Source organism: Miniopterus schreibersii, assembly GCF_964146895.1.
Source record: "Miniopterus schreibersii genome assembly, chromosome: 22".
Lineage (NCBI taxonomy): Eukaryota > Metazoa > Chordata > Mammalia > Chiroptera > Miniopteridae > Miniopterus > Miniopterus schreibersii.
In genome coordinates this window covers 2650040-2667012 of record NC_138124.1, presented here as the reverse complement: position 1 = coordinate 2667012, position 16973 = coordinate 2650040, and the positions used below count along the sequence as shown (strand labels likewise).

The 16973-nt window shown below is 50.4% G+C and overlaps 1 protein-coding gene across 1 annotated transcript in view; it reads left to right on the top strand.

The window, feature by feature from the left end:
* Nucleotides 1-16973, top strand: part of CHSY1 (chondroitin sulfate synthase 1) — a 42329-nt gene that overhangs the window by 8746 nt on the left and 16610 nt on the right. Inside the window, exon 2 of the mRNA XM_081124384.1 lies at nt 4529-5024. Coding sequence (XP_080980510.1) covers nt 4529-5024 — 496 coding nt within the window. The remainder of the gene's footprint in view (nt 1-4528; nt 5025-16973) is intronic.

Genomic DNA, 16973 nt, shown 5'->3' with positions numbered 1-16973 from the left:
CATGCACGATTTAGTATTAATGGTGTGCTTACACTTTCAAATGCATAGCAGCGAAATACAAGCCATACAAGATAACTCTCCAGCACCAGCTTGGGGAATGTATCATGAGATCAGAATTCGCCTTGTGTCCTAAGACTCCTAATTTTAATTCTGCCTTTCACAGGGCATATTTGTGGTCACTGCTAGTGAGTGTTCCCATTGTTTGCTGTGAACCTGGACTCAGGGCAGGTTGCTGTTAGCTCTTGAGACCTTGGGGCTGCTCCTGGGCCCGCGCCCAGGCCTTTGTGAAGGCGGGAAGCTAATCCACCCGCCAGTAGCTTTGTTGAGGGGGAAAAAGGTAGCTGTAATTTGATTTGTCCTTAAAAAAAAAAATCTTCCCACCTTTTTATCTACTTTCGAAAAGAACTTGAGATGGCTCAAGGCATAAGGTCCCACACAATGAGACAGTTAAAGATTTTAAAAGAGGAAACCGCATATCCGGAAACCACGTACACGGAAGGAGACGCCTGCAGCTAAGTACACGGGCTGCCAGAGAGCTCCCCACACTGAGTCAGGACAGGTAATGGCCTGAATCACGCCCGTAACATCCTGGCTGAGCTGTTCCTTCAGCCCCAGCCGAGGCCTCAACTCATCAGTTGGTAGCCTTGGTCTTGACTCAGAGTTTTCCCAAGGCCTGGTCAGGTTCAAGCTCACGGCTGCTCTGACTGGCAGCCTAGACTGTGTCCTGTTTCAGGAGGAGCTGAGATCGCCTGTCCCTCACCCTGTGCTTCCGATAGGGACTCAGTGCATCAGTCCTGACTTTTCTACCGTCAGCCAGAGGGGGAATTTCGGGTCTTGGTGCCTGGAATAGAGTCCCTGAACCCTGAACAGCGGGACACAGCCTCGTGACTTGTCTTGAGTGCCCGCAGGCAGACCTGTAGCTGAATTTAGCCCACCATCAGCAGATGTGGAGGTCACATGATGGCAAATCAGGGTCACCACCTGAGAGCCCTGGGTCGAGTTGGCGTCCACTCGGAGTCTCTGGCGGGTTCAATGTTTGCTGCGGGCGTCGAGCTGGGCTGGCAGCCCCACGGTGATTTTGCCCTTCCTGGGACAGGGGCCACCTCCGAGGCCCTTCTCCTGCGTTCCTACTATTGTGTTTCTTTGGCCTCATTTCTTTGCCAATTTTTTTCATTGTGTATACATTTGGGTTGTCTTAAATTTTTTCTAGAATGGGGAGAATATAAATATAGGATACCTTTCATTCCTGTAACGTATCAGTTCTGCAGGGTAAAACTGTACCCTCCCTTCCTGACTCCAGATTCTGAACTGATCTGGTCGCATGAATCTTTCCAAACTTACCACTACAACCATCGGACAACATGCATCATATGATCTCGAGGCATTCACAGAAAATCTCCCCTTTTTACCTGTATGACTTTAAGTTTAGAAAATTGTGGAGGAAGGTGCTCAGTCTTCCTCCAGTCTCCCTTTAGCTTTTAGCTTTTTTCCGTTAGAGAGAGTAAAAAATATTTTTATTACCCAAGTAAAAATCTTCTCTTGTCTAATATTTTTATTTGGATGCTTTTTAGCTTAACGCTCTCCCCCCAAGTGTAAATCTGATTCTAACTCTAAAAACGCCTATCTGTTGTTGCAGAAAATTTAGCAAGTGTAGCAAACAGAAGAAAATTAGATCTTTTCTGATCCTTCATCCAAAAATAACCAGAGTAAGCACTTCAGGGTAGACTCATACATTATTTTACTGTATGTGTATCATATACAAAAATATGGTGTTTTTTTAAAAATTTTCACCCAAGGATTTTTTTTCATTGATTTGTAGAGAGAGTGGAAGGGAGGGAGCAGAGAGGGAGAGAGAGAAACATCAATTGGTTGCCTCCCACATGCTCTCCAGCTGGGGCCAGGATTGAACCTGCAACCCAGGTACGTGCCCTTGACCGGGAATCAAACCCTTGACCCTCCAGTGCCCAGGCCACCGTGAGTGTGGACCCAGGACAGCAGTCATGCCCCAGGTGCAGTTTCGTACAGAAACGTATTGATGGAGTTGTTCTTCAGGTGCCACCAAATAGACGTGGAAACTAGGAGACGCTAACTCAGCAGAGGCGTCCCCGCGACGCCCCGGGCCCTGTGGCTCGGCGTGATTTCCGCGCCATCGGGACGCGCTAAGCAGCCTGGCGGCGGAAGAGGGCTTGGCACGCTCGCGTTTCGGTTGTCTTATCTGCTCCTGAGCAAGAATCAGTTATCAGGTGGTTGCAAGTTGAGCCTTCTGGCAGGGGCCCTGCAAATGTTCTGTGGTTTCAATTAAGTGAGAGCTCTTTGTTCCCTGGAACCAACGCGTTGATGGCACACTGGACGTTTGCTTACGAAAGTTAAGGACCTGACCTGTTTCTGTCGCAGCAGCGTTTCCTTCGTTTCTTTCCCTTCGTTAACCCGCGTCCCCTCGCCTCCCGGGATGGCGAATCGCGGTTTGTGTGCGGAGCCCTCTGACTTTGTGGAGCAGGCCAGTCCCTGGAGGTACCCTGAGTGAGAAGATCGTAACTTCTTGAGATTGGAGGGTTTATAAAGCTTCCTGTCGCCCCGGCCCGTGTGGCTCGGGTGAACATAGTCCCCGTGCACCAAAAGGTCGCCGGTTCGATTCCTGGTCAGGGCACATGCCCGGGTTGTGGGCTCGATCCCCACTGGGGGGGCGTGCAGGAGGCAGCCGATTGATATTTCTCATGGATGTGTGTGTGTGTCTCTCTCTCCCCCTTCCTCTCTCTCTAAAAAAAAACCCATTTTAAAATAAAGCGTATACATATATACATAACCCATGGACACAGACAGTACTTCAGTGGAGGTCTGGGGGCCAGGTTCAGGGTGGAGGGGCTCAGTGGGGGGCGGAAAGGAGGACATCTGTAATACTTTCAGCAACAAAGATACATTTTTAAAAAATAAAATATTAAAAAAGCGTAGGGAAAAAAAAACTTCATATTAAGAGATTTCCCCCAAACCACCAGTCATTTAAGAACTGAAAAGGGCAATAAGAGGTTTTTCTCTGGGTTACCGAAAAAGGAAAGGAAAATTGGGTGGAGTTAACCATAAAACTGCAGAGAGGCTTTTAAGGATGGTTTGAGGTTAGATTGTCTGCATTCGAAATTAATTGGTTTCTCTTCTCGGACAGTGACATCATCTCAAGCTGTCGTCCAGGCGCTGGTTGCACCAGTGACGGGGGTGCCCTTTCCTTCCTTTGAGGGGCTTCCGCTGCTCTGTTCTGGCTGCTGGGCCAGGTGAACATTGCTTCTGACCCTCAGTCCAATGTGAAGGATTCTGGCGTTTTAAGGGAAAACACTTGTACAGTTTGAAGCCTTGTGAGACTTTGACCCTGACATGGTCTGAGATGGACAGTTAAACAGCATTCTCACATACAGCCCCGAGTGCCGGGTTTTCAGGGAGACACACGAGAAGGGGTGTTTTCCATACACCTTCGCTGGAGACTGACCGTCAGCCCACGTTCAGCCTGCACGTCCCTGTCTCCCTCGGTTTGTTTCCTTTCCCGCCCTCACCTTGTTGGCAAACTCCTGTCTTTGCTAACTAATGTCACACCTGTTTCATGCCTGCTGCACCCAGGCTGCCTTCTGAGCGTTCAGCCCTCACCGCCTTGGAAGGCAGGGACTGTCCCTGTCCCCAGTTTACAGATAGAGAAAGTGAGGCACAGAGTGGAGCCAGGAGCCTCACCCCAGCGGCCTGATCCCAGAACCCTGGCTCGTAACTGTTACACCACGTACTGTGGTCTCCTTAGTAGGTGGTTCCTTTGAAGGCAGGCATTGTCTTACCCACCCCATGTCCCCAATAATGTCATGGTGCTTCGGTGTTTTAATGGCTTTTGGGATTGGCTCCTTTAGTACTACTTTGAACTTGGTTCAGAAGCAACCACGTACAAGTTCAAGTTTATCTTTAACCCATATTTCAGAAGGACTGAGTGGTAGCATATTTCACCTCCAGCATGCCTGTGAATTTTGCCTCCTGATGGTTTTCCGGCTGCAGTTTGATTGTGCAAAAGAAAGAAATCCCACGTGGGAGTGGTAGGAAAAGTTAGCATAGCTTATGGAAAGTGATGAGACGCTCGCCTGGAGCCCGGCCCGTGCGGCTCAGTGGCTGAGCATTGGCCGGTGCACCGAAAGGCCCCCCCGTTTGTCGAATGAACCTTTTGACTGTTTTATAGCGTGGAGAGCTTGTCGCCAGGGAGTTGACAGTGTCGGCAAATTAACCTGAGCATCTCGACCTCGGGGGCCTGGGAGTCTGGTTTTCAGTTGAAGCCAAGGCTCAGCCGCCCTGGAACTGCTCTAACACCCGATCGGTATTTTTGGTTGGGAGTCTTTCGGGAATGAACGGGGACTTGGCAGTGCCCGGCGGCGTGGGCTTCCGCCGGGGGAAGCCAGCCGATCAAGCCGCTTCTTAACAGATTCCTTCGGAACACACGGCGGCTCGTCATGAGCAGATAAGCGGGTTTCTGGAAGCGAGGAGCTCTCACTGATCTTTGTTTTAATTCCAGGACGTGGTCCAAGACAATTCCCGGGAAGGTGGAATTCTTCTCCAGCGAGGGCTCAGATACGTCCATACCAATCCCCATAGTGCCACTGCGGGGTGTGGACGACTCCTACCCGCCCCAGAAGAAGTCTTTCATGATGCTCAAGTACATGCATGACCACTATTTGGACAAGTACGAATGGTTTATGAGAGCCGACGACGACGTCTACATCAAGGGCGACCGCCTGGAGAACTTCCTGAGGAGCCTGAACAGCAGCGAGCCCCTCTTTCTCGGGCAGACAGGACTGGGCACCACGGAAGAGATGGGGAAACTGGCGCTGGAACCCGGGGAGAACTTCTGCATGGGGGGGCCCGGAGTGATCATGAGCCGGGAGGTGCTCCGCAGGATGGTCCCGCACATCGGCAAGTGTCTCCGAGAGATGTACACCACCCACGAAGACGTGGAGGTGGGCAGGTGCGTCCGGAGGTTCGCGGGGGTGCAGTGCGTCTGGTCCTACGAGGTAAGAACAGAAACAGACCTGCTAAGGTGGTCGTGAGTTCCGAGCCAATCGCGGGAAACTAGTGATTCTGTCCTCTTCAAGGCTTACCTGGTGTTTATTACCCGTTTCCACATTCCTTTTTCCATTTGAATTCCCTCTTGGTGTTTAGAACATATCTCCTCTACTTTTGTCCCGATTCCTTAGTGAATTTATATGGCATTTGGGGCCCAAAGAAAAGATGGTTCGCCCGGCCCTTGTGGCTCAGCGGTTGAGCGTCAGCCTATAAACCAGGAGGTCCCTGGTTCGATTGCCTGTCAGGGCGCAGGCCCTCGGTCCCCAGTAGGGGGCGCGCAGGAGGCAGCCGATCGGATCGATGTCTGTCTCTCATGGATGTTTCTGTCTCTCTATCCCTCTACCTTCCTCTCTGTCTAAAATGACTAAAACATATTTTTGAAAGACAAAAAGGAAAAAAAAATGGTTTGCCGCAGCTTGCACTGATATTTTCCTGATTTTCCGGAGAAGTCGTCCAGTCCCTTCTGCTGATGCCGCAGATGTGATTGCAGCAGTGTGGGGGCGTTTCCCTGTCCCTGTCCTTCCAGGGGCCTGGCTTTTCTCCTCCGGTCCGTGCCGACCCACACAGTTTAGAAACGTCCATGTTTTGAATTCATAAAATGAGTAACGATTTTGCATTTCTTGTAAACCTTGACGGTTGGGACAGCTATTGTAATCTGTAAGTCTACAGTATAGTTGCTCCTTCCAGAGGGTAGGTGGTGGGCGATTTCTAAGTGACCTAGACACATAGATGCAAGTTGTTGAGAACGTCTCCATGGAGATGTTTTCTCTTAACTAGTTCTGGAGAATACGAGCCTGCTCTGACTTTTCTGTGTTTTTATTGGCAGCTGTACACCTCTTGCCTGTGGTCACAGGATCTGATATTAGAGTGGAAAAAATTACGAAGGTTGTGTTGGGCTCAGATTGATAAACTACTGATAGCCGTGAGGAGCAGGGGAAATTGCTGACCCTTCTGTCCAAGAAAAAGAAACACACACTCTGATGTAAATTGTTCGCTTTTCTTCTGAGTTCATTTTCCAAAGTGCTTGGGTGAAGAAATCATAGTCTCGCCTGTACTCGCTTTTCAATGTCCCCGCGTCGCCCTATTTCTTTCTTCCGAAGTTTAGGGACCTGGATATTTTCAAGTGCGCGGGAAGTCATCTGTGTGTGGTTTCTGATTATGAAAGATACATTTTAAATCCCAAGTGCTTTCAGTGAGCCCTCGTAATCCCTGGGTGCGCACAGGCCACGCCTCGCCGGATCCAGGGGGATCCCTGTTGCCGTGGATCTTTGCAGCAAGGCGAGCTGTTGGTATTTCATGCCGTTTTAACAAGAATGCAGCTGGCAGGATTTCTGCGTTCCCCCATCCTTAATGAAGTAATTACAACCTTAACATGTTTCATTATGGCTGAAATATGTAACGCCTTGTGTATTTTGGAAGGCGATCTGCCGCCCCTGACCTCCGAGGAGCTGGCCTTCTTGCTGCAGTTTTAGGGGACACGCCTGCCTTTGGGAGAGAACTTGAAAAGATGCATGTCTCAGTGTTGCCAGCTGTTATATCATATATAGTTATATCATATATACGGTTAGACAGACACCGGGAGGGCCAGTGTCTTGCTTTTATCAAGAACTGTGACCCAGCACAAGCGCCAGCACGTAGTTAGAGAGTATTGTCCTGGGGCTGCAGGGGTGGGAGACGGTTTTTCAGCTGTTTTTCACTTACTGTGATGTAATCAATGTTTAATCCTGGCTGGACGCTCAGAGCTGCCTCTTAGACTTGACGCATCTGGTAAAGGACCTTCTCACCTGCAGGGCCGGCGGGGCAGAAACTCCCACCCTGGATAGGGCCCTGTCCCCATCGAGGAGGTCCTGAGAGTGTGGCAGGCACCTCCCTCGGTGTCCCTGCTGCTTTCGGTGCCTTTTAAATTCCTGATGACAACAGAGCTTTCCTGGATACCGGGCTTGGTGACCCTCCTTCTGTTGGGGAACGTCTCCTCCCAGAACGTGGCTGGTCCGTTCACTTTTTTTTTTTTAATTTAAATCCTCACCGGAGGATATTTTTTCCATTGCTTTTCAGAGAGAGTGGGAGGGAGAGAGAGAGAGAGAAACATCGATGTGAGAGAGACACATCGATGGGTTGCCTCCCACTCTCGCCCCGACCAGGGAGGGCCAGGGCTCGAGCCTGCAACCGAGGTACGTGCCCCTTGGCTGGAATCGAACCCGAGACCCTTTAGTCTGCAGGCTGACGCTCTAACCACTGAGCAGACTGGCCAGGGCTGGTCTGTTTGCTTTAAATGTGTTTTTATTATATGCGAATTTTATTTTATTATTATTTTACATTTTATTTTTTGTCACCCAAAGATATATATATATTTTTTTGATTTTAGAGAGTGGAAAGGAGAGAGAGAAACATCGATGGGTTGCCTGCCGTGTGCGCCCCAACCGGAGATCGAACCCGCAACCTTTTGGCGTAGGGAACCATGCCCAGCCAGCTGAGCCACCGGCCAGGGCTTCATCATAAAGGATCCTGTCCACTGGGACGTTTACCGTTTTATTTGACCTTCCATTTCTCGCCCTTTTCTCTCGGGCTCTCAGTGCTTCTAACCTGAGTCATGGTTGGATTTATCGTGTGTTTACCAGTCAGGCAGGATTAGTATCTCACATGGATGAGGAACTTTTATGTCAACTTCCTCAAATCTTGTTCCTCCATTAAGACTCACATTAGGAGAAATTACTGAGGTGGAGTCTTACGTTGAAGGCAATTATGCTAAGCTTCAGGTCCAGGAAGGTGCTTATTTAGCTCTATTATAAACCTAGCCCGGAGGTGTATTTTTTTTTTTTTTTGCAAGTTGCAATAATGCCCTGGGATTACCCCGACGACATTAAAATGGCTCGGGAGGAGCCACTGTCATCATGAAAACCCAGATTCATTTCTAAGCTCGTTTGGATTTTTTTGTGTGTGAGTGGTTACTTATTAATACACAATTTTGAAAAACTTTCTTTAACAATAACTGTAATTTCACAGAAATGTTCCAGAAAGAAAAAAAATAGTAGTGCCAAGGACACCCATAGAGCCTCCGCCCGGGTCACCCTGTCCCCAGTTCTTCGTTCCGGTGTCGGCCGTGTCCCCGACGTCAGCTCAGCCTCTTACTAGTAGCGAAGGTGTTTGGGGTAGGAAATAACCATTGCTACCGAAAGTTGGAGGTGGGTACCGATGCGTTTGACATGGCCATGTAAGGACTGTACCCGCAGGGAGGGGAAGTGAAAAAAGGGACCCTCAGACCATAGCCAGCCCCGCCCTCTAAGACCAGCCAGTGTGTCACTGATTTCCAGTTTCGATCCACAGGGACGGAGCACGCGCTTTGTCTTCCTTCGGCTCTTTTGCGTTGGTTCGGCCCTTTTTAACGCGTCCCCTGCACTCGAGAGGAACGTGTGTTCTGCTCTTGTTGAGTGGATGGTCTGTAGACGCCTGTTGGGTCCGGTGGTGTGTGTGTAGTTCAAGGATCAGCGTTGCCCAGAGGTCTTACACCAGGTTGGTCTTTCTCAGGGGCAGACCATCTACAAGAGAATCACTGGCGATGTCTCGAGATGTCTGTTACGGAGATTTCTGGCCCAAACCCAGAGCCGGGCTCTTGGCCAGTGGAGCCCGCTGATCTGCACTGTTTATGGCTTCTCTGGTGACGTCTTCTGGTTGCTCATGTCCTAAGAACCGTCCGTGCCGTTTAGGCTCTTACAACATTTCCTCCGCCCCAGCGATGTTTTCACTGGGGACTGAGGTTACGTTTCTGTTCGTTGGCATCATCTTTAGCCCCTGACCTGGGCAGAGCTGCATCCCGGGCCGTGGAGGAGACAGGAAAGTTTTGACTTTGGTCTTTCTAGTAAGTAACGCAGAGTCCAGTTGGTAGGGAGGCCGGTCTTGACCCAGTGTCCCCTTATCATAAATGTTTGACGGGCTGATGTTTTCTATATGGTTGTCCTTCCTTCCCTCCTCTAAGCTGTGTTAAATGCAGTGAGCTGTGGGGCCACATAAAAGTCCGTGACGATCAGCGCTGGTCCACAGTAAATCCTCAGTAACGACAGGGGAAGAGGCGCTATTAAATCTGACAGCGAAAACAAATCATTTCTGGCCGGAGAGTAAACTGACAAACGCTTTCAAGCTAAAATGAAATGGTATTTTAAATATCTTTTTGTCTCTGCAGTTGATTTCACAAATGTCTTGTTTATGTGGTCTGGTTATAAATCTTTTCTCAAGCCTCAGCTGGTTTTCTTTTTTTTAAGCCTCAGCTTTTGTTAGTTGCCATGAACCATAACTCGAGATTTGCTTATCAACAGATTTCATTTTAAAAAAGTTACCGCCCGGCCAGGCCTGGCTCGGTGGTTGAGCGTCGACCTGGGATCCAGGAGATCGCGCTTCAGGGCTGCGGGCTCGATCCCCAGGAGGGGGCGTGCAGGAGGCAGCCGATCAATGACTCTCATCATTGATGTTTCTGTCTCTCTCTCCCAACCCCTTCCTCTCTCTGAGATCAATAAAGACATATTTAAAAAAAAAGTTGCATCCCTGGCTGGTGTGGTTTCACGGTTAGAGCACAGGCCAGCGGGGAAAGGTAGCCGGTAGGGGGCGTGCAGGAGGAAGCTGATCGATGTTTCACTCTCATATTGATGTTTCTCTCTGTATCTCTCTCTTCCTTCCTCTCTCTACAAATCAATTTTTTAAAATCTTTAAAAAAATAGTAGTTACAAGGTATTGATTAATGACTCTCAGTGCCTTTCCCATGCAAACATTTTTTTTTATAATCTTCCCTCCTTGAGGTGGAGCTTCATTCCCTTCCCCTTGCCTGTGGGTGGGACTTGGTGACTCATTTTTAATGAATGGAGTAGGGAATGGAAAAGATATTAACTCGATAGTAGATAAACGGAGCAGGCCCCACGTCAGCGGTATTAAGTCATTTCTATCCCGCCCCCCTTCGCCTCCCTCAAAGCCATAAATCGGTGGGGTCATGAGAAAACATCCGACAGGCCCAAGCTGAGGGACGCTCTACGAGTTACCCGACCAGTGTTCTTCCCGAGTGCCAAGGTCACGAAGTGCAAGCAGAGGCTGGGGACCTGTCACAGATTGGAGGGGGGAACCGCAGAGACGCGACACTAAATGCGCGTGGGGTCCTGGATGTAAATCAGATTATTTCAGAATAAAAAGTAGCCGGGACCCGGGGATGATCGCATCGGACGCAGAAGCGAGGCTGCTCCGCGCCCCGGGGAGGCAGGGGGAGGCCTGGAAGAGGGGCCCCTCTGTGCGTCTGAGTGGCTATTGTGCGGGATGTGAGTTTTAGCTCATTGACTTCTAGGAAATCGAAGACAGAGAGGCCTTTGTTTGGGCGGGCCGCAGACTTCTAACCCTCGTGAGGAGCTTATCATTGGAGCAGGCTCATAATGCGCTGTGTTATTACCGTAAGAAATTCGTAATGGTACCAGCACCGCAGAACTTTCCCCGGCCACAAAGGGTCTTTCAGCGTTCACGCAGCAGCTCTGTGCCAGCGCCCTTGACAGCGTCATCATGGTGAGCCCCGGGCGCTTTCGTTTCTCTTCCTTCTCTGGGAACACTGGCAGGGAGAAATAAATCAGTACGAAGTTATTTTCTCTGGTGCCTGCCATTTAATTTTCAAAGATTTTTTTTTTTTTTGAAAAACACTGGATGTTGTACCTTTTGTTTCATACATGTTAACATCTGCGCAGTCCCCTTGGAAGCGGCACTCATCTTACTGTTATTTTTAATGATGCGGTTTGCTTCGGGTCAAAAGATGATTCATTCCTTTTACCACCCAAGGAATGCCCGCCTGTTTGCCTCTTCGGCTTTTCTGAATCGATTCTGTGATCACTTAGAATTCCTGTCACTATTTTATTAGGGTACCATGGGTGTGGAAATTGAAATGACCCAGATGATAAAAACATACTTAAATTTTTTAAGTGGTTAATTCATTTAAGAAAGCTACCGTGTGCCTGGTATGTGGCGGTCCTTGTTATAGAAACTGGGGCTGCAGCCGTGGGCAGAGCAAAGGCTGCCCTCATGACAGGTTTGCTTCCCTATGGGGACAGCAGAGAACGAGGGGACAAAGACATCCTGGCAGGTGGTGCCGAGCCCTCTGGAGAAATGCAAGCGGGATAAAGGGACAGAGTGACAGAGGTCGAGACGGGCCCATCTAGCTGGGAGAGTGAGAAGCGAACCTTGTCTCTATCTGGGGAGTGGCAGCTCCAGCAGAGGGAATGTGGGTGCAAAGGCCCAGGGGCAGGGAATGCATGCGTGCATGCGTGATTAAGACAGGAAGGAGGCCAGGTCCTGGCAGGCCCATCCTTGGTCCGGGCACTGGGTGAGCCGGGAAGGCACTGTGGGGTTGGGGCAGAGGAATTTGGGGAGCTGACGTTTCACAAAGACCCCTCTGGTTTGTGGGTGGAGAGGAAACTGCAGGGGAGCAGTGAGATCAGAGACAGACTCCGGTTTCTCACTGGGCCTCTCCCATCCCTGCTGCAGGGGTGGTAAAACCTTTCTCGCAGTGTGCCCTGAGCACCTGGCACGGAGGAAGCCCTCAGCCATGGCCCTGCTCATTGCCTGGGTTGTCTCAGGCAGCGACTGGCAGAGGGTGGCCCTGAACCAGCAGCCCGGGCCTCGGGGGTGGGGGGTGGGGGGTGGGGGGAACTCACTCAGACGTCACCAGGTGCTCGGGCCAGCGTGCACCCAAGTCACCTGCTGGCTTTTTATAACCCAGATGGCCAAGCACTTAAGATTCATCCGTGTCTTTTCGAGGCTCCATAGGTCATTTCTTTTTCTTGCTGAATAATGGGCCATTGTCTGGATGGACCACAGCTTATCCGTTCACCTATCGAACGGCATCTTGGTTGTTTCTAGTTCTTGGCGATCACCCATAAAGCTGCCGTAAGACATTTGCACGCGTGACTCTGCGGGCACGTGCGGTTTTAAGTCAGTTGGGGAAACATCTGGGGGCGTGATTGCCGGACGGTATGGAAAGAATACGTTCAGCTCTGTAGGAAACTGCCCAGCTGTCCGCCGAGGGGCCGTGCCACTTGCACCCCCACCGGCCGTGACGGAGCCCTCGCTCCTGCGGCTGCGTCCTGTCCAGCAGCTGGTGGTGGCAGCGCCCTGGACCGTCGCCATCCTGATAGTGCGCCTCGGACGGTCTTAGGAAGGGCTTTTAGGGCCTTATTTACAGTCTCGTCCAGGCTGATGCGCTTTTGTTTGGTCCCGTGTTCCCGACTGTTTATAATTTGGGCAAGTGGCTTTCCATTTTCGAGCTGTAGAGATACTAAGCTTGGACAGGTCTCTGCTTGACTGTCGCGAGGCTATGGAAACTTGCTGCATCGATCTCCTCCGAGGCTGGGTTTGATCTCCCCCCTGTTCCTTTTACGGCTGTTCTTGTGCCTTAGGCACCTAGACTATTAACGCAGCGCTTTACCTTGACAGAAACGGCCAGAGTTTCTAGGACAAGTCTGAACGGCTCGCGGCAGATAATTGCATTCCGAGTGTCCTCCCCAGGTGAATATTCACGGGGCGAGAGCGGCTTGAAGAGATGTGCGGGAAGCGTTCACCCCGCAGGTCGCTATTGAGCACGCCCCGCGAGATAGCGGTGCCACGGGGCAGGGTCGTGAGGTGCGTAGCGCGTGCCCATCCCTGCCCTTGTGGGGTTGTCTGACGGCGGAGAGAATGCCGCGTCACATCGGGGATGTGCTCAACACTCCGCGGAGTCGGCAGGCAGCACGCACTGGGCGCCTGCTGTGTGCCCGAGCTGGGGCCTGGCGCCGGTTCATGAATCCCGCTGTCGGCCTCCCGCGAAGACGGAGCACAGAGCGGGGGCCTGGCCTGGGCCGGCGGGGCGGGCGGCCTCCCAGAGGAGGCGCCTTGAGGAGGAGCCCGAGCCCAGTAGGCTCATGAGGCGGGGGCCGCGTTGAAGGTAGTCAGCAGGCAGGGCCTGGGCGTGTTCTGTCAGCAGCTCTTTCTTATTTTCCTGTTTCCCCAGCAAAGACCGTTTCTGTGCATCTCATCCCAACCCCTCGCCCTCACAGGTAAATGAGGTGCCGCTGGTATAATTGAAGGTGCTTCTGGCCGAGACCGGACTTTCATAGGTGACGTCTTTTCCGGTCTAATAGAAACAGAACAGGTGAATGTAAGGGCCAGAAGCATTCCTCTCCTGTTAGCCAGGCCGAGGATCGGGACCTAACCACGTTTGATCCTGAGATGCCTGCCGTCCATCGCGCAAGACACGCCGATATATCCTGCACCACCGAGGAAGGAAACACTGCCCCCTGGTGAACAGGGGGGCTGTGCCTCCTCATTGGTGTTGGGCCCCATCCCAATCCCAATCCCAATCCCAATCCCAATCCCAATCGCAGAGGCTGGAGGAGGTGCAGTGCAGGGCTCCCTGTTGAGATACAGTGTGAAGAATTGAAGAATTAGAATTGACTGTGACGTCCAGGTTTTGTTCCCCATGCCCTCGATTCTTAGTACAGTGCCAAGCACGTAGTAGGTGACCAATAATTGAATGAATACGTGATGGATGGATGGATGGATGGATGGCAGACTGATGGACAGGTAAATACGAATGAGCTATCCTGGAAAGTTAACGTAGAAAATGTAGAAAGATTGATTTTCACAGCTTCCCCTTTGTTGACTTTACGCAACCATCTCTTTGTTGTTGCATAGCAACTGATTTTGTATTTGTGATTTTTGTTTAACAGTTTTTTTTCTGATGGAACATCGAGTCTGTATAACAATTTCCAGTCCCTTAAGCATCAGCAATGAAGGTTTTTACTTAACCCCCTTGCCTCGTAAAACAGAAAAAGCCGCGGAGCATGCAGGTTTCCATCTCTTTGTTATCTTTTTTTTATATAAATCCGTATAAACCGAAGTTTTATGAAAGTGGATGCAATTTTAAAAGTCCAGAGAGTCGTGTCTCTTTACCCCCGTCAGTCTGCGGTGGGTCCCCCGTCTTCCCCTGACTTTCAGACCTGGATGCTCAGGCACCTACAGGGGGGATGTCCGTCCGCCGGGATTTGTTCGTTTCCTCGTGATTAGACCCAGATCGTACATTTGGGGGAGGAATATAATGGAGGTGATGCTGTGTTCTTGGATTCTAAAGGTTCATGATTTTTTTATTTTTTATTTTATTTTTTTCAGAGGAAGGCAGAGGGAGAGAGAGGAATATCAATGATGAGAGTCATTGATCGGCGGCCTCCTGCACGTCCCCTGCAGGGGATCGAGGAGCCCGCAGCCCGGGCATCGAACCGAAATCTCCTGGGTCATGGGTCGGCTCCACCACTGAGCCACACCAGCCTGGCTAGGGTTTTGATTTGTTTTATTTTGGGCTGTGTTAACCTTGACCAGGTGGTGAAGGTGGTGTACGTATTTCTTTTAGAAGGTAACGTATTAGGCCCGTAAATCTTTGATAAATGAACACACATAGGGACTGTGATAAAGGAGCCTGGAGATTTAAGTGAAACGTCTGCCGACACTGACGCAGGATAGTATGCGAAGGCCTAGAGTGCGTAGCGGCCGACGGCATCCCGCGTCCTACCCTGAACGCTGGAGTGACTAATTTTTAAGTACAGTTTTAGTTGGCAAAGAAGGAAAGCCCTTGGTGATACTAATTCCTCCCGTTCTCAAGTCTTATGTGGGTGTAACCCTTTCCTCTTCTCTCAGCCAAAGGTTTTCTTTGTCTCCAAAAATGAGCTGTCGGAGAAAAGCCTTGTGTTCCCATTTTAGGTACTGGGCGGTTTCTTTCTCTTTTTGACTGTAAATGCCATGTTAATATAAAAAAAAAAAAAAATTTGTCAGGAGTGGACTCATTCTGAGAAACAGACAAGAGTTGTTTAGGTCCCTCCCCCGCCCCCCCTTAGGTTTGTTTCTCTGCTTTTGGTTTTGTTTTCTTCTGTCTGGTCCCGTTCCTCTCCAGTAAAACGTTCCTTTTAGAAGCAGGTGGCTCCAGGAGGGTGTCCGGGTATCGCTGATACGCGAGGGTGGCACTGAGTCGCCGGAGGAGGGCCCTGGCCCGAGTTCCCAGAGCCAGGGTGAGGGGGGGGCGAGTTGACAGCGAGACAGACCCGGATGTCGTAGAGCACGATACAGATCTGTGGGGCTTTTTAAGATTACAGAGGAGAAAGGAACTTGAGCCTTGACCAGAGGACCGCTTCGGGCCCTGCCTGTCCGGCTGTGGGGATGGTCACTCCCTCCGCTCTGTTGGGGGCACTTCTGTGTGAAAACATGAGAAACCCACGTGGGTTTTCTCAGGGTCCCGACGTGTACCGTGTCCCTCCCTTGCCTGTAGCCGGTGCACTGATGGGGTCTAACGCCGCTCCTTCTTCCCCCTCCCGAGCTTCCGTAGTTTTCTAGCTTTCTATCGAATACCATGTTCTTCTATTGAATGATTTTTTTTTTTTTGATTTTTTTTTTAATTTTCACCCAAGGAGGGAGAGGGAGGGAGACATTGATCCGTTGCCTCCTGTGCGCGCCCAGGTCGGGAATGGAACCAGCAGCCTTTCGGTGCCCTGGAAGGCGCCCGGCCAGCTGAGCCACACCGGCTGGGCCTGGTGAATAATTTGATATGCGGTCATTTATTTTTCGGGAGTGTACTTGGATGAGGTCAGTCCGCATAAGTGTTTTTCTAAGGAACGCGTCTCGGTCGCCACCGTAGCGCTTAGCACACGACCCTTGAATGGAGAGACCCGCTGCTGTTTATAAATCAGCATGTTCGGAGGCTGCGGCTCCCTGTCCAGATATTGACACCCCTGCCCCCGCCCTGTGTCAGTGGCTCAGTTGCTTCCTTTAACGGGTCATAGGACCCTTTAAAAACAAACACCAGGAGGGAATCGAGCCTCCTGGTTTGAGACCCACTGGGTTCTCCTGTTAGGCGAATCTCACGGGGCACCCAGGCCTCGCCTGGGGGAGAGAAGTCAGGCTTCTCATTGAGTCCCGCGGACACTGTGTAACTTACAGAAAAAAATCAGATGCCCTTAAATACTATTATTCTAATTACGGAGCGTATTGCTAGCTCTAGGGACTTGATGTAGAAAATAGTACCGTCTTCAAGATGAAAGCGTGTCACTTTGAGCGGAATGAACCTTTGTGGGTCTGTGTATCTAAGCGTCAGAGTGGCTCATCCTAATAGTCATCCGTAGAAATGTCAGGCTTGTAATAGTTTGGTTTTCACAGTTCCCTTTAGGTTTGAGAGTCTGTCTTCCAGCAGGTAGCTATAAAAACCTGCTAGTGCCGTCAGGAAACTGTAGAATCAACTGTAGGTTGATAGCTGCTTTGTTTCTAATAAGGGGAACTAGAAGGGCCAGGCTTTTTCTTAAACAGCTGATGCGTTTGCTGGGTTGGGTAGTACATGCTGGTCTTTCCTCCTTCTGACTCATCCATGTGTTTGGTGGTAATTTAGTGACTGGGAGGCACTGTAAATTATTGGTTATAATAAATTGATGTCATGCCCACAGCACAGCAGGCAGAAAGGATGAATTAGAGACAGAAATAGTAACAGGTTTTTGTCCGGGAAACCTCAGAGAATATAATGAGGTATTGCCGTGTTGGTTATTTTAATAAAAAAAGAGAAAGGGGGGAAAAATCCAAAAGATCAAATATTGAAACCTTCGGTTCAGTAAAACATTTCAGATTCAAAGCGTTATATTTTCTACTTCTGAAATCTCTTTGAACAGCTAAAGAACCTTTAAGAAATCTCTTAGCCCGGCCGGCGTGGCTCAGCGGTTGAGCATCGACCTAGGATCCAGGAGATCACAGATTCCCAGTCAGGGCACAGGCCCGGGTTGCGGGTTCGATTCCCGGGGGGGGCGTGCAGGAGGCAGCCGATCAGTGACTCTCATCATTGATGTTTCTCTTTTTCTCCCTCTCCCTTCCTCTCTCTG